Source organism: Vigna radiata, chromosome 2 (genome assembly GCF_000741045.1).
Source record: "Vigna radiata var. radiata cultivar VC1973A chromosome 2, Vradiata_ver6, whole genome shotgun sequence".
Taxonomy (NCBI): domain Eukaryota; kingdom Viridiplantae; phylum Streptophyta; class Magnoliopsida; order Fabales; family Fabaceae; genus Vigna; species Vigna radiata.
Genome location: NC_028352.1, coordinates 24,312,243 through 24,338,756, shown reverse-complemented (window position 1 = coordinate 24,338,756; position 26,514 = coordinate 24,312,243). Strand labels below are relative to the sequence as shown.

The window sequence follows — 26,514 nt, the reverse complement described above, 5'->3', positions numbered from 1 at the left end:
TTTATTTCAGATTCTTCTACCCTTTTATTTTTCTTTCCGAAAAGATTGAAAATAAAATTATAAAATACACAGTAAAATATTTTATCCCATTGTTCTCTATTTGTAAGAAAAATAGATATTATTAATAATTCAATATTAAAAAAGATACATTTTCTTTCTATGATGATGAAAATATTATAATTGTATAAGTTTTAAAATAAAGTACCAAATATACAAATACTAGATTTAAAATTAGAAAGGTATTGAAACAAAATAGTTTTAGCTTGTCTTTCTAATGATCTTAATATAGACTTTTGGTTTATGTAGATTATCTAAGGAAACAAAAGACGAAGACATTCTTTACCATTTAAGCTTACAAAATGTTTTTGTTGGATATCTAAAGTTAAAGTATATATGTGCACTCACATCAAATGAGTATTTCACTTATAAGACAAAGTAAAAATTGCAAGATATTCTATTATATGTCACATAAGAAGCACTTTTGTCTTACACAATTTCATAATTCTATGTTTTCCTAATGAAGCTTCTTCATATTTCTCACTTTGTTATGACAAGTGCTTAATTGAAATCATGGTATAGTTATACTTTTGCCTTAACAATCTTTCACTTTTTTTATAATTCTTAAAAAATAAAGTTTAAGAAGGAGATTTCCATAATCAGTTACTAAAATCTATAATTAATATAAATTACATAATTTAAAATAAAATTTTGTTTCTGTTTTATTGAAAATCTTAATTAAAAATAGCATTATTTTACAAGCAGACTTTATTGAAAAGAAAAAACATAAAATTAAAAGACTATGTTCTACTCTAATCTTTCTTCACATTATATTGCTTTAAGTTATCATAGATTGTCTTTACCTTTTTATACGTGTCTTTCGTCTATTTCTTCTGTGACCATCCTAAAATTTGTTACTCATGCCTTAGTCCATCCTAGTTGGTGTCAAACTATGCTAGATGAACTAAGTGTTCTTCAGAATAGTGAAACTTAGGAGTTTGTCCCATTATCGTCTAGAAAATTTGTTGTTGGTTGCAGGTGGGCTTTTATTATCAAAGTTGGTCTTGATGGCACTACCGATCACCTCAAAGCTTTTCTTGTGACCAAAGGTTACAGACAAATTTTTGGATTGTATTATGGTAATACTTTTTCTCCATTGACAAAGATGGAATCTATTGGTTTATTTATAACCATGACGCTTATATGTGACAATCATATTGTTATTCATATTAGTTCTAATCTTGTTTTTCATGAGAGGAGCCAACACATTGAGATTGATTGTCATTTCATTCGAGAGAAGATTGTATCTTGAAATATTAAGACTGAGTTCGTCAATTCAAATGATTAGTTAGTATATATTTTCTCTAAGTCTTTGTAGGGGCCAAAAATTAATTATATTTATAACAAGTTTTGTACATACGATTTATATGCAGCAGTTTGAAACGGAGTGTATCTTTATCTTTTATTTTTAATTAATTTGTTATTATTTCTTATTTGTATTTTGAGTTTAATCCATATTTTTCTATTATAAAATAAAGGACTTTATGTGTATATTCAACATAAAAAAATTAATCACATTCATAATTTTTACTATATTTAACAATAAATTTAGTATATAATAATATTCAAGAATATCTTTTAACATTTAACAGTATCTTAATAATATTTTTTTCTAATAGTATAATTATTCATCAAATCATGTTTCTTAGACAATCTTTTAAAATAAAGTATTTTTTTTAAATTATAACTAACGATCTATTTTATCTTTTACTTCAAATATTTAATTACATTTTATATATTTTTTTAATTATTAAATTTTTTTGATCTCACACAATTTATCATGTTTTTAGAAATATTTTTAACTCCAACAAACTTTTGGATGAAATATCACAAAACACAAGTTTGATGGATTGTCAAACTTTTCAATCACACTAAATTTTCATTATTCCGATCTTATAATTAGGATAAGATCTTTAATTAATTGAGTACATATTAGAGAGTCTTTGAAAAAGACAAAAAACTGAACTTTATAGCATAGTGTGTTACATTTTGAAAGCAAAAACTAACAAATAAAAAGTACAAGTAGTTAGTTAATTTGATAGTGTGTTTTATCCTCAATTTTTATTTTCTTCATATTTATTCATCATATGAGGATAACACCATTGGCAAAAGTTGTGGGTAAATAGTCATTGTCTTCCATTGATAAGTTTCTGGAAGGGCTTTGTTATATGGATGAAGAAATTCATTCCAGAGTATTGATGTATTTCTCAAGATCATGATCATGTAAGCTAAGTGAGAAAAATATATTAAAATAGATGGATTATGAAAAGAGAAAAGTTATAGTTGAAGAACTAAAAGAAATATTATATTAATAGAAACATAAAGGATATTTTTGGGGAAAATGATACTTTGACAATTTCTGGATGACAAATTTTTGACACCAGTAACGTGTCACGTTGTCATTGGTCGACTTTTAAAAAAATAAGATTTATTTTTTTTATTTTCTTAAAAATCGACTAATGACAACGTGACACGTCATCGGTATCAAAAATTTGTTGTTGAAGTATCATTTCTCTATTTTTGGAAATCAAAATGACGAAGTTGGGCTTTGATAAAAGTGGGGTGGTTGGATTATACTCTATGTCAATGGGAGTGTAAGAAGAAAAAGTTTATGTATATCACTAACTTTCATTGCTTTGTGTTGAATGGCTAAATAAAGTGAATCTAAATTCTTTATTTTTATTTTTTAATCTTCTATGTGCACAATATATGGAAAAGGTTCAAATTATCCATTTATTCAAAACAGTTTAGATTGTTCAATTTTAAAATATATTCTGCAATTGGAAAATACAAAATCATCTATGGATTATACAATAAAAAATTATTAATTTTAAATTATACAATGTATAAATCTAAAAATATATTTGAAATTGTAAAATTTAAATTATAATTCTAAATTATATACTCCAAAATTATTATAAAATCTAAAAATACATTTCAAATTATATAATTTGAATTTCTAAATTACTTAATCAAAAAATACATTCTCAATTATATAATCCATTGTACATTTTAAATCTGGTTTACAGTAAAAAAAAAAAAAAAAAGTAACATTTCAAATCATTCAATTCATAATATATTTCCAAATTACCAACATTACGAATTAGCAAAAATACATTCTAGATTTTAGAAACATGTCTTCAAATTCCAAAATCCAAGAATCTAAAACATGGACATGGTATACTTTTTCAACACCCCAATGGAAGAAAAAAAATATATTGTCCAGGATTGAATAAATTTAGATATGGTTATGGATAAATGACTACAATCGTAATATATTTAGTATATTAGGATATGGCCGCTTCTCAAGTGTACAAGATTTGAAAAAAAAATTAACCAAATAACATTCACATAAATTAAATAATTAGAAAATTATTATAAAAATAATAATACGTAGTTCTGTTCGGTTCATTGAATATATAGATTACAATCTAATAACTGAATCAATTAAAATAGTTTCATTCAAATTAGTTTTCATTAAACTAAAACTTCAAACCAATTCCACTGATTTAGATTATCGGGTTTATCCAATCTAAACTTATGAACATCCTACTCTTGATTAGATCTTCACAGTTGAGCACCAAAAGGCACGATCTACGAAGGAAGAAATTATTACTACAACTTAAGAGACTAAAATTATAGATACATGTATTAACCAAATGGGCAGTCACTAGAGTTATAGTCTAAAACTGAAGCTATGCTAGAAACTGCGTATTTGCATCCAATTATCCAAATTAACATTTAACAATGTAGAATTATGAACTCTGATAAAAATGTCACCAGATACTACATATAGTACGGGGTATAACCTAAAAAACTCTAGAATACTAGAATACCATTTTCACAAGCGCATTAGAAGCTTCAGCTGTTCCATACTGCATCCAGTCCTTAGAACATACAATTGCCTCTACTGTCTCTGGCCTCAAGGAACTCCGATAATGATCCATCTCTTTGCTTTTTGAATAAAACACAGAATCGGGAGCAACAGTACAAACCGGAACAGATAATATATCCCGGGCCATCTTGGAAAGAGTAGGGTACTTGAGTTTGTTTAGCTTCCACCAACCTAATACATCAAAGTCTGGAACACGCGGTAACAATGATTCTTCAAGGTACTGATCTAGCTCAGACTTCGTCTGTTGGCTAGTAGTTTCCATGATGTACGCATCGAAATCTGTTAGACCATTATCAGACAACACAGCATCTCCTGGGTATTCCTCCATCCTACTACGGTTTCCCGAACTTCCAACTTCAGCATAAGCAGGTGTTAGTGGCAATGGAAGGGCTACATACTCATGAAACATCTCATGAATTCCATCTTCCACAGTCTTGATATATAAATGAGCATCATCGCCATAAATTTTTGTGAAACTGAACTCAACAAGCTTCATCTTAAAACGGGGATCCAAAACTACTGCAAGCGCCAAAACCAGACTACACTCTCTCCAGTAAATATCAATCTTTTCATGCATAATTTTATTAAGGCTGCTAATGAAGGGATCTTCACTCGTAACTGCACGAGCTGCGTCTAATTGCAATTTCCAAACTTCTTGAAAAAGGGTGATAACAGTGGGATGAGTTGTTGCAGTAAGAATGTTTGCTGCATCAAAAAGGGGCTTCAGGTAGCTACAGAGGGTTTCAACCAGCTTCCAGTCCTGCATTGATGGCGCTCCCTTGTAGTCGGGATCAGAAGTGTCCAAACAAGAAAATACTTCCTTTAGCTCAGAAGCTGCCACAAGCATTTGATATGATGTATTCCAATGAATTTGGTCATCAATAAAAAGGCTCCTTTCGCTAGGAACCTGAAGATGCTGTTTCAGCTCCAAGAATTTTTCCTCGTGTGACTCGGAGGTCTTCACATACTTAACACTATCACGGATTTTACTGATCAAGTCTTGAGCCGAACCCAACAAGTCATTTGCAACACTACTTAAAGTCTGAGCAATGCAATTACCAACTAGTAACTGACCATTGAGGATGTGTGGATTCTTCACAGAGAGTAATGGTCTGAGATTTTCAAGGGCAACATTACTCAGAGCCTGATTACAAGTGACAGAAAATAGCCTACCCTCCAAATCCCACTCAGAAAGGCAAACAGCAACAGCATGGGTAAGTGCCGAATCTGAATAAGGATATGGTTCCAATACAACATTGAGAATTCGCCTTTGCAACTTCCAATCATGATCCACAAAATGTCCTGTGATAAATACATAACCTAATGATTGACTTGATGTCCAGATGTCCAGTGTCAAACAAACACGTCCAGGTAACCCCACAATATACTTCAAAAGATGATTCTTTTCAAGAAGAAAAGTTGCAACACAATCTCCTTGAATAGAGTTAAAGGTCACCATGTTGAACTGTGGCTGCAGATTTTGAACAAATGCAACAAATCCCGGATGCTCAACCATGTGAAGAGGGTAATCATGCATAATAATCATTCTAGCAATTTCATGGCGGCATCTGTCCTGATCAAAAGCGACATAAGGGGTACTGGGCGATCTATATCGCTTTTTAGGTGTACTGCTAGCATTTCCAGCCCCACTTCCCCTATTTCGTACAGTATATGGGGCCAATTGATTAGGGTCATGGTTGCGTAAAAGAGCTGAGCAGGTCCCCTTGGCAATGTGGCGTTTGAGATGGCTGGTGCCAGCAACTTTTGAACCTGTACTATACGCAAAAGTTTGAGCACATTGCTTGCACCGTGCCCTTCTACACCCAGGACTTACTGTTTCTATTGTGAAGTGCTCCCAGACTACAGACTTTTTTTTCCTCCGCTTAGTAGGTTGGGTTTCTGAGATATAAACCTCGCTGTTCAGTGGTGTCTCGGCACTTATTATCTCGTAGCTGGGTATGGCATCAGAAATGGCTATGTCATAGTTTTCTTGAGAATTGACTAACTGATTGTGGTGCATTGCTTCACTATTTTCCAGCTCATAATGAGACAGCATTTGGGAATTGATCAGCTGATCATGGGAGAATACTTCATTGTTAGATAGTTGATGGTGGGATAAATCCTCAGAATGGTTAGAATGATTGTTAGGCAGTGTTTCATAATGGGTCAGATGATTGTGATATAATACTTTGATGTCTGTGAGATGATCATCTACCAGTGGCTCAGAATTGGGTAGCAGTTCTGAGTGGGGCAGCGATTCAGGTTGAGGCAGCTGATCTTCAGGAATCATATGGAGATTCGTGAACTGATTATCATGACTAGTTTCAGAATGGGAAGGCTGATTGTTTGGATCTGCTGCAGAAGCCAACTCATTTTCAGGCAGAGCTTCCAACATGACCACATCATTGCCTGTCTGGATTTTAGGCATGTTGGCATCATTGTTGAACTGTGTCTCAAACATGATCACGTCATTGCTTTGCCGAGTCTCGGACATGATCCCCTCCTGGCCTAGCACTGTTTCAGACATAACCACCTCATCACTGTGCTGTATTTCATATACAAGCTCACCATTACTATTACTAGTATATGTTTCAGAATTACCCACATTATGGTTTAGCAATGCCTCAGTATGCACCTGCTGGTTACTGCATTGTGAAGCCTTCTTATCAAGCGCTGCTCGTGCTTCAGAATTAACCAACTGACAGTCAAATAAAACTTCAGAGTCGGCGTTGGTTGGTGGCACCCCAGAGTTAACTGTCTGACTGTTATGTGAGGCCTCACCATTGTTAGAATGGTCAATCACAGGTTCTTCAGAGTTGCCCAAATGTTGATTGGGCAATGCCACTGCTTCATCATTAGTAGCCAGTGTTTCAGAAGCAGTAAGTTCCTTGTGAGGCTGTGTTTCCAAATTGGACAGATCTTTGTTCGGCACACAATCAGACTTTTCCACACTACTATCTAGCAGTGTTTCAGACTCTGCTAGATCATTGCTGGGCTGAGAATCAGCACCAAAAACTGGATCAGCTTTAATATGAGGAATCACCACTTGGTCTTCTTCGAGGGTACCAACCATCATGCCTAACACCTGGAAGACAAAGATACTAATTCACGGTGAATTACAATCAAGCATAATTTTCCAGATACCCAATTACATTACTATAAATTAGAAAAAAAAAACACTCATACACATGATTTCTATACTAACAATTAATTAATAAAATATTTCCCTAGTATTACATTAAAACCTGTTTTCACATATCTTTTCTCCCTACCCTACGTCTTTACTTTTGAAATATTAAATTAAACGATTAATGAAGTACGAAGAATGCGAATTGCCAGCGACGTCATTCGCTGACAACAATAACAGTATCCAACAATTCACTTGAAGCGGGGAGAACCGATAGCACAAAATTAAAAAAAGAAAAAAAAAAATAACAAACATAAACTATATATCAATAAGCGCAACACCAGGATCGATCTAGTGAACATCAACGATGATCCCAAAATTCTCAGAGGCTGTGTATAACAGCAACAACGGAACCATGTAAATCCAAAGAAAAAGATTAGGAGAAAGGAAATTTACCAGGTTTTAGAGGGTGAAACTAACGACGGCGTTGGAAGCGGAAGCCCGGAAACCGAGCTTCAGGGCTGGAAGGAGTGAGATCTTGGGTTTTGCAGAGAGAGGGAGAGAGGTTTGGGCTTGGGAACCAACCCGAGAAGGTAATTGGACCTTGGATAAGATTTTTGAGCGAGACTAGGGTTCGGTTGGGACTGGTTCGCGAAATAGGGTTCTCAAAAGATTTTAAAAGTAGGGTTTTCAATTTTGGATTGGTTTTTGGACTCCCAGGTCCATTCTTATTATTTTCTTATTATTTCAATTTATTTTATTTCTAACAAAATATTTACGTTGATTTTTACGTCTATGTTTCCCATTTCTTTGTCTACTAAGTCTTAGCCCACCCCATGAGAGAGTTATTGTCGCTTATTTTATTTAATTATATTTTCGAATTTTAGAAGTAGTGGGCCAGCATTCGTGAAATAGCCCATTCAATAGATGGCCCACTGCATTTGTGGATAGCTGCGTTTTTGTTTGCTTTTCTTTACTAAATAATAGATAATAATAATAATAATACCGCTTTTAATTATTAAATATATTATCTAATTATCTATTCTCAAACACGTGAGACTCAAAAGTTAAGTAGGCCTATTTTCTCAAAGATGTAAATATGTTTTTCGTAATTACGTGTAAAATATTAGTTTTACCTATGATTTATCACTTTAAATTTTATCAAGGGATTAATTACCTTATTTATCGTAAGTGATATTACAAAAGCAAACTATAAAACCCAAAATAATTTTAGGGAGTTTTTATATATTTTATAAATAGATAAAAAATTACATTCGAATAAAAATGATATATAAATTGGTACCTTAACCATAAGATGAATGTCCTTTTTCATTCATAGTTGAACCTGATGAATGTGTCATGTACTTTAACTAAACTTTGAATATTATTTACATAGTAATCACTTTTTCTAAAGGATGAATATTATTTAAAATACAATCATTCATAATTATGATTAAGTATAATTTAGAATATAATCCTTTTTGAATAAGACAACTTTGATTTCGAAAAGGGTTTAATAAAGCTCACAAGTCCATTAACTAAAACATTGTAACATCCTAAGACGGATTCAATGATAGAAAATAATATTTTAGGTTGCTAATAAATAGAAACAAGGTTATTGTTTCATAACTAAGACCCAAGAATTGCTTAAAGGATACAAGATCATATGTTTGTGATCATTAATCATCAATGTTTCTTCTTCAAGAGATCTTTTATTTAGAGAAGATGAGAAAAAAACATTTGTTGTAAATCTTTGGTATCTATTGAAATCTTTAAAAACAACCTTCTCTTTCATGTTTGTGTTTATCCACATTCAAACATTGAAATTTATTAAATGTTCTTCATGCAACATTACAAGCACATTTCTTCTTCAAGCAATATTATGATAAGTGACATGACTTATCAAATTTAGGTCAAATAACTTTTATCTAAACTAGAGTAAGAAGTAAAATTCTATAAGAATGGCTGAATTGCTTATTTGGTTCCTAAGTTAAGTAATTTTTTTCAGTTTAGTATCCGGTTTTAAAAGTGCATATATTAGGTCTCAAACTTATAAAAATTGTATGAATGAAGTCTCATTCATTAAATTGCTAGAAACGGAGTTAACTCCATACTGATATGACTATGAAATCAGTATTATTTCTTCTTTCTCGTCTGTTTTTCTTGCAATGTCCCAGCTTTTTTTTTTCATTCTATATTTTTTTATATCACATGCTGCCATTTACTTCTAAGTAATTCAGATTTTTTTAATATCCAGTATAAATTGTTCTTCTTCTTTTTTTTCATGCCCGTTAAAATATTTTAATTATTCTTTGCATTTTTCTTTTTTTTTACATAAACCTTTTATTTGCATGTTCTATAATCGACATCAAATATCTTCATTATATTACTTAGCTTAAAAAAAAACTAAAAATGATAATAGAATTATTGGTTCTCTTTTTCATTATTTAAAATTTAAATTATTTTTCACATCAATGATAAACCAAGACAAAAAAAACGTTATGAATTACATAATGAACTGAGAACACAAAATGTATTTCACAATTAATTAAAATTTAAAACATTTAATAAAATATATTAAATGCTAAATTAATATATTTAATGCATTGTTTTTAATACATTGATATCGAGTAAATGACATATTATAGAAAAGAGTTAATAGTAATGATTACATGCTATTAAATTATTAAAAGAAACGAACTTTCTTATCTTTTCTATTCTGTCTACTCACTTGTTTAAATAAACTTCTTAATCCAATTTCATAATATTACATGTCAGATAAATTTAAATATTCTACACAAAAATTTGACATTAATATTAAAATTGCTATTATTTTTATGAATTTTACAATTAACTTAAATGTTAATGTTTAAAATATTTTCCTTTATAAGATAAAATGTTAAAAAAAAAGTTGTTTAAAGATGTAAGTTGCAGAAGCAAATTCACCTTAGATATTCTAATGGAAGACTTTATCGTAGAACATCGTTTAATTTTTTTAAAATTAACATTTACAAGCCACTATATTAAAAATGACTTAGCAAATATTAATAAAAAATAAATTAAAAAATTTAAAATGACAAAAATACTAATGTAATAAGTACCGTAGATAAAATATGTGAATATTTAGTATTTATAAATAATAAATAATAGATATTTTAATATTTATTTATAAAAAAAGTTTGATTTTGGTATTATATTATTTTTTTTATATCCGTTAATGAAGAAAATTAAAATTAAATTTAAATTTAAATTTTATCAAATTATAATTACTTATAATTATAATTAAAACTAATGCATTTTTAATTTAAATTATATTAAATTATATATTTTTTGGCAATTTTTTTAAATTGTATTTTAAAAATCTATAACAAAATTTAAATATCCTTCGTATGTTTTTTAAAATTTTATAAATAATTTAATTTGGTATCCAACTATTTACCGAATAAATAACAAGTTGGATTTTTTTTCAAATCAAATAGTCGTAAGAATTATCATACTCAACTCGAAAACTAAAATAAAATATATTAAGGACTAAATTTTTTAAGAAAGAAAAAGATTGAATTTATAAAATTAAAGTTAGTTTGCATAGAAGAGAGAAAAAGCTGGAACATTGCAAGAAAAACAGAGGAGAGAAAAAAACAATATTGATTTCATAGTTATCTCAGCATGGAGTTAATTTTGTTTTTGTCAATTTAATGGGAGAGATACAATTTTTACAACTTTGAGACCCAATGTATGTACTTTTAAAACCGGATAGTAAACTAAACAAAATCACTTAACATAGGAACCAAATAAGTAATTAAGCCTAACATTTAATCCTTTTTGAATTGGAGTGAAGCAACTTTACACGTTCTTAAAAAGAGGTTGGATATAGATAAGTTTTCATAATGTCCTCTTGTAAAACAAATAAAAGAAACATTTTATGCAACTTAATATTTACATTGTTAGAATTATACCATGAAATACTTAAGATCATGAACTTTTATCGTTTGTATAAGTGGAAACTTATTAGGTGAAGATTTAAATGCAAGATGTTATATTAACCCATTTGAGATGGGAACATTGACATCATTTGTGAGGATGAAAACGAGGATCCAAAACCCACATTCTCATTGGCCCTAAATTAGGGAACTTGTTCCAGTACGTTTAATAATATCACATCGCTTAAAAGTAGAAGCTAAGAACATTTTTAAATACACATTCCTCATTTAATTCTTTAAGATGTTTTTTACGGACAAAATTGTGACAAGAGTTCCAAGCTCCAAAGCGAGCAATACCTTAGATGTGATGATGGACTTTAACAATGTTATCTCAATGACTTAGCGTTGGAACATTACTATCATTTGTGGGAACAAAAATGAGGTTGTAAAACTCTCATTCTCCTTCCCTTAACTAGGAGGTTTGTTTCCTAATAGTCTTTTAGCGATAGTCAAGGCCCAAGACAATTTGAATACACATTTCTCTTTCAACTATCTAAGACACCTTTTAAGGACAAAACAGAAACAAGAGTTCTAAGCTCAAAAGAAAACAATACCTCATATGTGGTGATTGACCCTATGATATTATCACAATGGAATTGAGGTCAAAACACTTGATAAATATGATTAATAAGCACCAACTCAAATAGAAATGTTAGATATTATTACCAGACCATCCATTAATATTTAATCTCATCACTAGTACAAAAACAGCGTATAATGTCGAATATTTTTGGCCTTTCACGTCGAATTCGATAACGACGTTATATCAAGAGACGTTAAATTGATGTCGAATTTAAAAAATTTGACATTAATTTAATGTCGAATTTTGCCAATATATGACATTAATCATTTTTTTTTTATTTTTTTTAAAATAATTGTAATCCTCTTTTACAGCTCTACGAGACCTGAAAAGCAGAACAAACAACAATTTTCAATTTTTGGTATTTTATAAAGCATAAACTATGAACAATAATATAGGATCAACCAAAGAACAATAACAAACAACAAAGAAGTTCAATCAAACATCAAACAATAATAACAAACAAGTTCAACCAAACAAAAAAAAAAATAACAAACAAGTTATCAACAAATAACTTATTCGAAACGAAAACGAAAACTAACCTCGATTCATCGGAATAAAGTGTTGCCACCAGTGAGAGAGAAAGTAGAATGCGTCTATGAAGGACAAGAACACGAAAATAATCGGTGAAAACAAACAAAAATCATACCTAAAGTAGTTAATTAACATGCATTTGTATCAAATGAAAGAAAGATTACATGTGATGGTCATCAAACTTCATTTGAAAAAAGTTTGAGCAGGTCCTGCGCGCTAAGATAAAATGAATGAATTTTCAATCTCCCGCTCAAAACTTTTTTGAATTCACTACGGGGCATTCGACGTTTTATGTTCTTTTACGTCGAATTGTAATTCTAAACAACGTTTAATAATTGCATTTATTTACAAAAATGTCACCGGTCATTTTTAACATTGGCTATTGAGTGGTTCGACGTTAAACGCGTGACGTTAGAAGCTATTTTTGCACTAGTGCATACTCGAGATGTATATGTCTCAACAATAAGAAGATATATTAGAAGTTTCACGTCATTTAGAGATAAGATCAATTCACAATGTATAAGTAAGTATGAACTTCACCTTACAAACCAATTTTGTAAGGATTGAGTTGGATATAAAATTCACTTCTTAACAAATATATATTATATATAATATCATTTATATTAATCGTGAAATGGACTTCTTCTGTGTGATTTTCTTTATTACAAATACATATACGTGTATTTTAAGGAATTAATCATGTGTCTCCTTTTTCTTCTATTTCAACAAAATATATATATATATATATATATATATATATATATATATATATATATATATATATATATATATATATATATATATATTTTTTGTTTGTTTGTTTCTAAACTTCCTAAACATTTTTTATCATTTTGGGCATAAAATGAAAATGATTACACTCATGTTTGTTTTAGAGTTTAGAATATTTTCATGGAACGTAAGAAATAGCAATTATTCAAAATAGTTACAATTTTAATTAATAATTGAAATAGAATTAATTAACATCACATTAAAAGATGAAATGGGATAAAATAAAAAATTAAGCTATTGAAGGATGAATTAAGTATTAACGGGTTGAAAATAAGGAGGTGGATTAAAGGTGGATAAAATATTCAAAGAGATTCAATTCATAACTATCCAAATTATTTGAATTTCATTTTAAATGAATTTATTCCAAACTCAAATCTATATATTTGGATTTATAATCCAATCCACATAATTGAATTAGATCGGACAATCTTTTACATTTTGAAAATCCAAAATCAATACGTATTTAAGGAAAACAAGTGAAATTAAAAACCAAGTTGAAGATCGACATGAGTTAGTTTAGATTAAATGTTAGTTATGTTTAAAAATTGACTTGAGTCAATCTTGATTGTCTTATTTCAATTCTATCGTAAGTCAACTTCTTAATAGGTCGTGGTCAAATGTCGATCCAAACCGACTTAAGTCGAAGGTCCATCCAAATCGATCTAAGTCGAAAATCAAACCATGTTAATAAAGTCTAAAAACCAATTGAGCTAATCTCAGTAATCAATCCAAATTAATCCAAATCTAATTACTCTAATTAAAAAATTTAAATTAAAATCGAGATTCATTTTAATTAGATAAAGTACATTAAATTATAGATCCAGTTGATTTGATAGGATTATACTAAATATTGAAAAATGTTGTCCACCCGCATGTCATGTGAAACATTGTAGGATTGGCATGAAAGAGTGCTGTTGTGATAATAGGAGAAAAAGTTAACAGTAGAAGGAATGAAGTCCATATCATGGCAACTAGTGCTCCATTGAATAAAATTTACAAGTGTCATTTTCAGGAATGCAAAATAGAGACCCTAGCTGGTATTATCGAATGGAAGTTAATTCAGAAAGAAATTGATTGGATTATGATATGTAAGGGTTTGCTTGTCCCTATTCTTCATATTGCTTCCATCCTTTCCCTTTTTGAAATGACCCCACATACCTCTATTGTTGTCGCGCGTGCATAATTGGGTAAGTCACCACTGTGCCTTAGTTTTTGCTTCACAGGCATGGGTCGACATGCACTGCTATATATACATATATATATATATATATATATATATATATATATATATATATATATATATATATTTTCTTTAAGAGTCTTTTTTTCCAAGAGTCGAAGATTGATTCCTTGGTCACTTTTTTTTCCTTTTTGGAGGTTGTTTAACTAAAAAGATAATATAACATCACCAATGTAATGTGTGTCTAAGAAAAAATAAACATAAAAAATAATCGATGATATTTTTATAAATAAAATAAAAAATTTGACGTCAAACTTTGTTGATGATATGATGTCGGCTCTTTAATATTTGACATCTAAGAATGTAGATTTCACACTTATTCGATGTCAAATGGTTTTAAAACATTAAAAAATCTAGTGTGTAGATCATTTTCCTATATTATTTCTTCGTGTTTTCTCTTCTCAAGCGAACTAGCATATGCGACGATATGTGAGACGACAACCAAAGTTTAGTTTTGCTTTATTTTACTTAAATGCATGTATTCCTATGTTTCTTAGTTGTGATTTTTGTTTGTTTTGACCAATTGTTTTCATGCAAACAATGCATTTTGAACCTCCTTGAGTGGCGACGAGTTATCCATTCTCATTGTTGGCTCTTCCTCCTCCTCCTTTGTCCAAGGACAGTTTTGAGAACATAACCTCCATATTTGTGGATCATGACTTGGATATAAAGTTAGTTTGATTTGTGGTTTGTATTTCATTTTGGTTTCCATTATTTAATTTACCTTTGCCAAATTGTTTTGGCGATGAGAAAAAAAATTGAAGATTTTTTAACCAACTTTTTTGTTTTAGAATGTTTAGCATTAAATATTTAGTTTTACATTAGTTTTATCTCAATTTTAATATGAATATTTAATTTTATTAGTTTTATTTTAGTAGGTGTATTTTTATTTATATTATGATCTATTGGGTGTTGATATTAATTTAATTGTTAGTTTTTATTAGTTATTTAATTGATTTTAAATTCATTAAATTTTGATATAATTTAGTTTTATTAGATACATTAGAAGAATTTATAAATTAAGTTCATTTTAGTTAAACATTAAGCGAACCTTAGTTTCTGTTTGAGATTTAGTATAAATGACTAAACTTTTAATTGTTTGTATTAAATATTGAATTGTTCGATCAAACAGTTTAGAAAAATTATTTTTCATAATTCTCTATAACGTGTACAATGGAGTTTATGTATAAATTTGATAATACTTTAGTTGAGACCATTTTATGTTGTTTTCCAGATACATACTTTGTTGTGATCATAAGTGATCACTTTCATTTCGTGCACTTTGTAGACTAATGAGCACTGTTGAAATTTTATCAAATTTATAATGTTAGACCTCTTCGTATAAGAGTTGACAAATTTTGAAAAAGAAAATTGATGGAAATAGTGGTTATAAAGACAAAGATGGTCCCCTTGCTAAGGTGGTATGACATTTGCCTTTAATACCTAGGTTAAAATGATTGTTTGTCATTAAAGAATATGTGAAGAATTTGAAATGACACGTTGATGGAAGAAAGTGTGATAAACTTTTTTGACACCCAATTGATATTCTCCACATTGGAAAAAGATGGGTTAAAAATTTTCAAAATTTGGTGTAGAGGCAAGAAAATTAAGACTTGGACTTACTATAAATGATATGAATCCATACGAGAACTTAAGTAGCAAACATAGTTCATGACCAATTTTGTTGATGATATACAATCTATCTTCTTTGTTGTGCATGAAGAGAAAATATATGATGTTGTCTATGATGATAATGAGTCTTAGACAACCTATAAATGACATTGATGTATATGTGAATTCATTGATAGATGATTTGAAAATGTTATGGGAAAAAGGCATCGATGTGTCTTATTCATATTGTCAAGAACCTTTTTGTTTGAGTGCAGTGTTATTTTGCACCATAAATGATCTCCCAAGCATATAGAAACTTGTGGTTACAGTGTTAAAAGTCATTTGCATGTCCCATTTGTGAAGAAAACACGAGTTATATTTAATTGAAGCATGGTCAGAAAATTGCGAATACAAGACATAAAAAATTTCTTCCTCAAAATCATCCTTATTGTAGAATGAAAAAAAAAATTAATGGAAGTCCTGAGGATGAAGTTGTGTCAAGACCTCACAATGGTAAAAAATATACAACCAGGTGAAAAACAATGACATTAAGTTAGGAAAATATCAAAAGAAAAAGATCACTTAGAAAAAATTTTCGGAAGAAACGATCAATATTCTTTTAATCTTTCAAATTAGTGTAAACCTGATGTGCGACATTGTATAGATATGATGCACATTGAAAAATGTGTGTGATAGTGTCATCGAGACTTTACTAAATGTAAAAGAAAAGACAAAATAAGGAGGAAAAGTGCGACAAGATTTGGCTGACATGGACATCCATTTTGAATTACATCCACAATTAATTGAAAGATGCACCTACCTACCCCTAGCCTATCACACTCTTTCTTAAAAAGAAAAACAATTTTTTTTTGCGTGTTTAAGTAGTTTGAAAGTTCCACAAGGTTACTCTTCAAATATTAGTAGCCTTGTTTTATGTAAGATTTAAAGTTGGTTGGTTTAAAGTCACACGATTGTCATGTGTTGATGCAATAACTTTTACCAACAACTATTTGAGCCATCTTACCTGCTTTTGTTATAGGTATTCTAGCATGTTTGAGTATTTTCTTTAATGTCATATGCGAGAAAGTTATTGATCCTCAAGTGTCAGATGATTTGGAAGATGAGGTCATCAGACTATTGTGTCAATTAGAAATGTGTTTTCCACCCTTATTTTTTGATATATGGTCCATTTGATAATTCATCTAGTGAGAAAAATTCGATTATGTGGGTCAGTTTTCTTAAGATGGATGTACCCAATTGAGATATACATGAAGATCTTAAAGGAATATGTTAAGGACGACAACTTAAATGTGGCAGGCTATCCATGGTGCTCCACTATTTCCCTAAAACGTGTGCAACGATTAATGAAGTTTGATATCCCTATGCTCGAGTGTTTGTGTCAACTTCAAAAATCCAATTTGTGGGAATGCCTTTGACACATTTATAGTTTGGCCTAAAGCATTAATCATGCCATAATTTGGCCTACCATAGGTATTATAATGTTATTCTTAATATTTTTATCTTAGAGTTTATAAATAAATGATCCATACCTTTGAGAGTCTTTATTTTAGTTCTATTGTTCCAAAAAACAGGTTATGTGTCAAATTGTTATCCATAAAGATGATGACATGACAAAAGCAAAAGATGATCCTCTAGGAAAGCTCCTAAGGAAAGTAAACAAGTTGAATAGATGACATTAGTGCTAGAGAGAGAGTTAAGAGTATTTGGTCTCTAGTGTCGTGTCCTATAGTACATTACTCTAAATGATGCACTAGAGATAATTGGTGGAGACAAGATGTTGAATATTTCAATAATACAACTTTGGTGCATGTAACATTTTTCATTGTATTTCATATTTAAATCTTGGAATTTCTATTTTTTTAATTTATACTTAACTATCTTTTTATAAGTATATGGATATAGTCATTTAGGACTAAGGTCAGACTTCCATGTATGAATTTAATTAACCTCGGATAATTCAATCTTCTAGAATCACACTTGACCACAAGCAAACGTATTTGTAAACATGGATGTCTGAGTCAAAAAAGAGATGTACGTTGTGTCCTACCTTGTGAGGTAAGTGTTATTGAATGTAATATTTTATGAAGTAATGTTAATTATTGGACTAATTATTTATGATTCATGATAGAACCCATTATTAATGGTTATCATTCTAAAATAATAGACAATTGTATAGTTTTGTTCGTTGCATAGAAAGATGAAAGATGATTTGAAATCCATGTTACTAATGTAAGTGTTACTTTTTTCATATAATCTTAGTTATATTAATCTAGTCTATGTTTCTAATTTAATTAGAGTTGGGGATAAGCCTAAAGCATAACAAATTCAAGTATTATATCCAAAGGTTGGAACTCATTTATCTTAAAGTTATTAACTTTTGCATGTCAATTTATGAGTTTGATATATGATTATCTTATTTGTCATGTTATATATATATATATATATATATATATATATATATATATATCTCAAAAATTAGAAATGAAATCAAACTTTAAACATTAATATTCATACATAATGAAGTTGTGTTACTTATTCAACGGTTTTTCATGAATTCATCCCCTATATAACGGATACCACTATGAAAAGAATAAGACAAGAATAAATACTGACACGATGAAGTTAGGATCCATAATAGCATTAAGGGACATCAAACTCTCACATAACTGATGTTTTTGACGTCTATTTTCAATTCTATTATCAATTTGATGTCTGAATAATTTTAAAAGTAAAAAATAACAAACGTGAAAAATTATTTTTGTAATAATATTATAAGTTTAATATAAACATGGAAAGAATTGTTTCACTCGGTGTGGATATATATAAATATATTTACGAGCAGAGAAGGAAAAGAATGTAATAAAAATATAGTTAAACAATACAAAATATTTCTATTTTGATGCAATGAAAACTGGTGAGAAAAAAAAATATTTTAAAATTATATAATTTGATTAATTTAATAAAAATAAAAAAGACCAAAAAAATACTAAAATAAAAAACAATATAATAGGTGATACAATTTTAATTTTTTTTTCCTTTTCTCCTTTGATCATACATTCAACATTAAATCTCTCATTATCCTTTCTGTACACTCTTCCAAATAAAGAGTAAGGAATATGGTAAATTGCCAAATGATAGGGCAAGAAAAATCTTAAAAATTCTTCATTACTCTTTAGTTTTTGCTATAAACCTTTATTGATGCAAAATAATATTAAAAGATAAATAAAATAAAAAAACAAATTAGTTTCTTGTAAAGCTAGGAAGTAAATAATAGAGAAATTTAAAATTTAATAACTAAAATGTCGATTTATAAATTTGGGAATTTTGTGATGACCTAGACCTTTTTGCCATCCGATAAAAGAAATCTTTAGTGGGAAAGAATATTGCCTTGTCAGCTAAGTGGCTTCGGCATTTTAATTTGGTAAGTCCTCTTTTCGGCTGTCCTTTTCTGGTAATCTGCTTCTCTTCTGGTAATGATTATTGTGTGAAATTGATGAGCTTCATTATTTGGCCTACTTTTTCCATCTAATTTCTTCTAAAACTAGTTAATTAAGATCGTTTTCAAGTCACAAAAATTAAAGAATTTTATGGTATCATTAAAAAGGAAAGGAAGAAGAATTCGTGTGCAGACATGTCTTTAGAAGGAAATTCACTCAAATGAGACTTGAGTTCAATATCCTTTAAACTATACTTTTAATACTTTTATCAATGTGAAATTTAAATTCACGTTTAAATTCTTATAACATTAATCTGAATTCTTTTTTATGAATCACTAACCAAAACTAATCTGATTATGATAGAATTAATAAGTGTTTGGAGAACAAAACATCGAAAGAATAAACAATACTAATATAATATAAGTTTAACTTATACCTATGTAATTTATGGCAAAAAAACTGATATCGAAGTGTCAAACCTTTTCGTCAACATGAATTTTTATGAAAGATTAATATGTTATTTCTAGAATAATTTTTATCTGTTGAGTAACGACATTTTCATTCGATATTGTCAGATTATTAAGATCGACTTTTATCCCTACTTAATGAATAGATCTTACAGTCAAGTTTTCTTCTGCCTTTACACTCGAGGACCAATCTCTATCCAAGAGAGATGTTTAAAGAAAAAAAGAAAAAAAAAAAACATATGTAATTTTTAGACCAAACCTTATACAAAAGGTCATTTAAGAGTGAATTACATATTGACCATTTTGTTTGTGACAAAATAAGGTAAAAAGTAGTGAGGATCATGCTATATAAACTCCATCTCCCCTCACTTCCCTTGATCACCCTCTCTCTCTTTCTCTCTATATCCACTCTTTATAAAATAACTTTCTCATACAGATAAAAACGAATAAGTGGCAGTACATAGACAACATCAATGGAGTCGGGAAAGAATTTGATGTTGCCACTCTCTCATGAAGATTCTAAACAAAAAGAAGAGAGACAGCGAAAAGTTTCAGCCATGACCAAAAAAGGAGTCTTCGTTGCTTTATCTTATATGGCCTCTTCTGGTTTGTGATTCTTTTTCTTATATACTACTTTTAGACTAAGTATTCTTGATTATGTACATTAATATCTAGTATTTTTTAGCGTATATTGCATAAATCTTTTAGTTTTCTAACTGTTCTCATCGTCTGAACATGTTCTTTGTTTCTAAATTAGCTTGAACATGTGAGATGGGATCGCATAGAATGAAAATGATTATGTTCATGTTTGTTTTAGAGTTTGTAATCTTTTCATCGTGTTTTGAATGTGAAAAATAGAAATTATCCAAAAATAGTTTGAGTCTCCGCTGATTAAGAATTCAAATTTGATAGAAAAAGTTAAATTTCATATAAATAATGAGTTTTTTAGAAAATTGATTAAAAGAATACAACACAAATATGACAGGAGTCTAACTTATATATATAAAAAAAACTAATATTAGTTATAATTTAAAATCCTAAGTTTCATATTATAATATTATAAAGATGATTAGACTTAGATTGAATAACTTAGACTTATCCTTAACCTTTGGACACTTTTATATAAACTTTATTTACATTTAATTGGTGTTGAATCTTCTAAATCTCTCTTCGGAAAAAAAAAAAAAACATAACACAATTGAGATGTATACTTTTAAGAAGCAGAGTAATAAGTTGTTGTTTTTGAAGGTTCATTGAAAATAAGGTGGTGGGTGGGGACCATATCTCATGTGAAACATTGTAGGATTGACATGAAGCTGTGGTGGTAGTTGTTCTTATGATAATAGAAGAAAAAGTTAACAGTGAAAGGAATGAGGTCCATATCATGGTATAAGTGCTCCATTAAATAAAACTTACAAGTGTCAACTTCAGGAATGCAAAATTGAAACCCTAGCTGGTATTATTGAATACACGTTTGACATTGCATCCCGAAGCCATTTTCATTCACATTATTTATATTTTCAATATTACTCTAATCAAATTTATTGCTGTGGTTGAATTTTAATTAGAATATTCAAATCAATATTCAGTTTTCATTCATATATCTTGAAAGTTTCACATCGATTAAAAATAAAATTAATTTAGAGTATATAAATAGATGATAGTCCAATAACGGATGAAATAATATGTCCAACAAATAACAAATATTGTTATAATAGGCTCTATACCAAATTAAGTCTAATTCAATCCCACAAAACCAACTTGTAAAGTATGGTTTGCACCCACTTATATACTATGAATTGACCTTATCTCTAGTCAATGTGGTACTTTCAACACACCCCCTCACATCGAGATATATACATCTCGAGTGTGGGAGTAGACATTAATAGGTGATCCAATAGAGGCCTGATAGTGGGTGAAACAATATATCCAACAAACAATAAATATCGCTAAGATAGGTTTTAACGATGACTCTGATACCATGAAAGTCCAATTTATATTTTTAATATTACTCTAATCAAATTTATTGTTGTGGTTGAATTTGAATTAAAATATTCAAATCAATTTTCAGTTTTCATTCATATATGTTGAAAGTTTCACATCGATTAGAAATAAGACTAATTTAAAATATATAAATGGATGGTGGTCCGATAACGGTCCGATAGCGGGTGAAACAATATATTCAACAAACAACAAATATTATTGTAATAGGCTCTAACTTGGCTCTGATACCATGTGTTAAGAAGTGAATTTTATATATTGGTTTTATGGGATTGAGTTAGACTTTTTAAAGTTCATTTCTTCACATTATATTTAACTTTTTTTAGAACTAATTATAATGCTAAGTTATTTTTCTTTTAACTTCACTTAAATTCAATTAAATTCAATTCATGTGAATTTTCTCAGTGAAATTGGAACCTGCTCTAATTAATTAGTATGTGGAATATATTGTATAGAAATTTTGGGAGGATGTGGGGTCTATTCTGTGGAATATATATAGTTTTGGCTTTTGTAAAGATGAGGCAATTTTTAGGCAGTTCTACTATGTGTTGGTTGTTAAGTGACCCAATTTCAGGTTCAGGTGCTTCTTTGTTGTCTCATTTGACCAAGTTTTTTCATTCATTACAGTTAATTTTCTTCCTTGTCATTTCCCTTTCTTTCTAAAAGCATATAATACATAAATTTTTTATTATATGGAGTCCAAGTCAAATATAATTTATACTTTTTTTTTTCCTTTTAAAACTGAAAATTCGATCTCTGAAATTGATAACCAAACATTTAATCCCTTAAGGATTCTATAATTTTTTCTTAAATTTCAACTTCTAAATCGGACTATTGGACGTGATAGTAATCAAACTTTTTTTTAAACATGTCCTCTTATACAAATTATAACTTATGAAAAAGTTCTTCCAAAAATATGTAACTTCAATTAAAAACTAATTCCTACAATTAATTACCAAAAAAATATGTTAATTTAGAGCTGGTTAAAAGCGAAATAGTTAATAAATCATTAAATTAGGAATGCTAGTTCATTATCATCCAATTTTAAAAACCGGCTTTAAATAACTAATGCTATTTCATAACTAAATTTTAAATTAATTTTTAATTAAAACACTTAACTGTTAACTAAATTGATTCTAATTAATATATTTTTATTTTAAATTTATTTAATTAACGTTAATTTAATTGAAGTTAACGAAATCTATTTTTAAATATAATTTAATTTGTATTAGTATAATCAACACTGGTAACAATAATTTAAACAAAAAAAAAGTGTACATTGGCTCTATTTTTAACAAAAATAAAACAAAAAAAATAGATAAAAAAAACAATTTGCAGTATATGAAGAAAATAAATAGAGATAAATGAGATCATTGTGAAAAAAATTATATAGAAAAATAAATAAAAAGATTTGTCAGTTTTAAATTTAAATATTTAAATTAAGTATAAGCTATCGTTTTAATTCATTTTCATAAATATACATATCACATATCGCTTAAAACGATACTAGCTTAAACAAATATTATTAAAATTATATTATATCAATATTAATCTAAATAAAAGATATAAAAAATAAAATTAGTGTTAATTTTACAAATACTAATTTAAATAAATATAAATATTAAAAATAAATAATATTAATATGATGTTAATTTATTTATTTTTAAGATTATTTTTAATTAGTGTAAACTAAGTCAATACTCACTAACACAAATATTTTACGTATCAACAAGAATTAAAAATAATTAGTTCAACTGAAGTAAGTTGACTCTATAACTGTCTAACAGAAGACTCTAATATTAGCATAAACTAGTGAGTTCTAATTCAATACTAAAACAAGTACTTTACTTTTATTTATTAAAAAGTTAGCATATATTTAGAATTGACTAAACTGATATATATTTTTTATAGTGAACATTGACTTAAATGATAAACACATTTTACATAGTATAAAATTAAATATAAAAATAATTTATTCTTTTTTAATTTAAAAAAATTTGCATTTGGTATTGAGTTGTTCCTGGTTGAGTTTTGCTTAAGATGATATTTTGACAGTATATTTTAATAATTTTTTTAACAATAAAATACATGTTATTAAGTCTATTTAAATTTACACTTAAAAAATATTTAAAATAGACAAATCAAAAAACTGTGACGTTGTTAAAAAGTCGTTAAAAAAAAAAAATGTTATCAAAAGAAATTTTTTCTGCATATAATTTGCCACACTGTAACAGTTGAATGTAATGACTGATTCTTGTACAGTTCTCTTGGTCATGTTCAACAAAGCAGCCCTCTCCTCTTACAATTTCCCTTTTGCAAATGTCATCACACTTTCTCAGGTTGCTCTTTTTTGAAGATGATTTTTCACCATTTCTTCGAGCTTCTTGTTGAAAAGTTACGGTACTTGTTGATTTCAGATGGTTTTCGCGTTTATGATTCTGTGTGTGATGAAATCCTTGAAGGTGATTTCTTTCACAACTAGTGAATCGCTGAGCGGTTCTAGCAATTCAGCAGTATTTGTGTCCTATAGGGCATTGGCCCAAACACTTCCTCTTGCGTTAACTTATTTGCTTTTTATGGTAAGCAGTTTTTTTTTTTTAAGTTTTGAGCCATTTCCGTTGAGAAGAGAAACGTACAAGCATTGTTTATACCTTTGTGATAATAGATAGTGACGATGGAAGCAGTGCGAGGCATAAACATTCCGATGTACACCACCCTGAGGCGAACTGTAGTGGCCTTCACAATGGTTATGGAGTATTTTCTCTCAGGGCAGATACATTCAAGAGTTGTTGTTGGAAGGTATCTCTCTCTCAATCTTCTCTTTGAGTAATGGTATCTAATATACATTCATTTGACATTGATACCCACAATAATATGATGTATTTGAGCAAAGAGGTGGAGTTGTGGCGATTAGGTTTTTCCTACATTGAATTATTGAGCGATTTTGTTACTTTGCCTAACGAACTAAGGGATTTTTCAGCGTTGGGATAATCATAGCTGGGGCTTTTGTTGCTGGAGCTCGCGACATCACATTTGATTCTTATTCCTATTCAGTTGTATTCATAGAAAACATGTGCAAGGCGGTGTACCTTGCTTCTGTTTCTCGTCTTGGTAAGATTTCATCATTTTCTTCTTCTACCCATTCTGTTCATTATTTTACCCATTTCTTCATTCAATATTCACAAATTCACAACTTTTCATAGGTAAATCCAGCGGCCTTAACATTTTTGGCATTGTATGGTGCAACGGTAACATTCATTGATCTTGGAGTTTTCTTTAATCTTCAATGCCATTTTCTTCTTAGCATAATAATTGAAGTTTTCTCGATTTTTATTTTCTATTTAGTGGTGATTTGTGGTCCAATCTTGTTTCTCTGGTCCTTACTCAGAGGAGATCTCCAAACAACACTAAACTTCCCATACTTCTTCTACCCTGGATTTCAGGTGCTTCTTTTTTTTTCTTAACTTCCTCTACAAATCGAATTCTGATACTTCCATCACAAACTTCTTTGTAATCTGATATTCATAGGTTTTTAATAAAACTACAGCATGTGTTTGTGTCATGCATTTCTTGTTATATAGCGTCACTGTCTATGATAGTTTTTGGAGGCATTATATGAAATTTGAATCTTACTGTTGTGCAGGTTGTGATGTTTCTTTCTTGTGCTTTCACTTTCTTTATAAACTACATCGTAGTGTTGAATACAACTATCAACTCGGCACTTACACAGGCAATTTGTGGTAATTTAAAGGTCAGTTATGTATAGTTTTGTCGTTACTCATTTTGCCATCCTCAAAGTATGTATCAAAATTACCTTAAGATTTTTCTGGCAGCACAAACCGTTAGTTTAAACATGAAAATTATTTTTCTCTCTGTTCATAGCCATGGACTCTTGTTCTATCTCTGATGGGAGGTTGATTCATAAGCAAAATTGTGTTTAAAAATATTCACTGTGGAATTGTATGAGCCATTTGTTTTTCTACTTACACAGGCAGCATTACTTCATAACAAGGTACACAAAATGTTTGAAGTAATGCATGCATTGTAGATGTTATGTATACCAATTTAGTTTTGAAAAATACAAATTTGTGCTTCTCATGATTCATATGTTTACTGTTTCCTGATCTGTTCCTCTGGTCCAGGATGTTTTTACTAGTGGCTTTGGTTGGTTACTATTCGGAGGACTTCCATATGATCTGGTAAGAACAAATTCCTTCGAATTCTTGAATTTCTTGATCACTAAGCTCACTAAACTTTTCTTCTTATGCTTTATCTGTTCACAGTTCAATATTCTTGGACAAGTTCTTGGCTTCCTGGGTTCTTGTTTGTATGCCTATTGTAAACTTCAAGGGAAATAGGGAAATAAGGACGAGCTTTTATAGTTTAACAGGGATTGACTACTTCCCTAAATGGATCAGAAAACCAGAAAGCATTGTATTGTGCCCCCCAAGTTTTGTAGATTTTTCATAGTGGGAAGGAAGAAAAATCAAGTATCAAACCATCTTTATAACTATTTACACTATAAAGTGTTCTTGTCTGCAATAGTATACCTTAGGGAATGAAAATAGAAAATGAACTAAATGTACATTAGAAATTAGAATTAACACATTTATAATGACAATAGATTCACTCAGCCACAAAGAACTATTAACACTATTTCAGCATTATAAGATAGAAAGAATTGTATGTAATTGATGTGTGTTCTTCTTCATCCTGATTCCTTTCCATAGGCTTCTTTAAATGACCTTTGCGACAATTCTTTGCTAATAACTGAG

General features: G+C 29.3%; 2 protein-coding genes across 4 annotated transcripts; one reads left to right on the top strand and one right to left on the bottom strand.

The window, feature by feature from the left end:
- Positions 1-3,652: 3,652 nt before the first annotated feature.
- Positions 3,653-7,774, bottom strand: LOC106756207 (zinc finger BED domain-containing protein DAYSLEEPER-like). Of its 3 annotated transcripts, none has more exons than XM_014638523.2 (2): positions 7,536-7,774; positions 3,653-7,053 (listed from the first exon to the last, which is right to left on the bottom strand). In XM_014638523.2, exon 2 carries the CDS (start codon positions 7,026-7,028, stop codon positions 3,885-3,887), a length of 3,144 nt encoding a protein of 1,047 aa, XP_014494009.1. In that variant the 5' UTR covers positions 7,029-7,053; positions 7,536-7,774; the 3' UTR covers positions 3,653-3,884. The 3 variants fall into 3 exon arrangements, with proteins under 3 accessions (XP_014494009.1, XP_014494008.1, XP_014494010.1); XM_014638522.2 differs by having other exon boundaries at positions 3,653-7,037; XM_014638524.2 differs by lacking the exon at positions 7,536-7,774 and having other exon boundaries at positions 3,653-6,466; positions 6,558-6,699.
- A 12,359-nt stretch (positions 7,775-20,133) lies between these two features.
- On the top strand, positions 20,134-26,514 carry LOC106755720 (nucleotide-sugar uncharacterized transporter 3). The gene is made up of 10 exons (XM_014637930.2): positions 20,134-20,344; positions 24,002-24,078; positions 24,157-24,318; positions 24,405-24,538; positions 24,720-24,850; positions 24,943-24,987; positions 25,085-25,182; positions 25,383-25,490; positions 25,882-25,938; positions 26,023-26,514. The coding sequence occupies exons 1-10, from the start codon at positions 20,212-20,214 to the stop codon at positions 26,095-26,097; spliced, it is 1,020 nt and encodes a 339-aa protein (XP_014493416.1). The 5' UTR covers positions 20,134-20,211; the 3' UTR covers positions 26,098-26,514.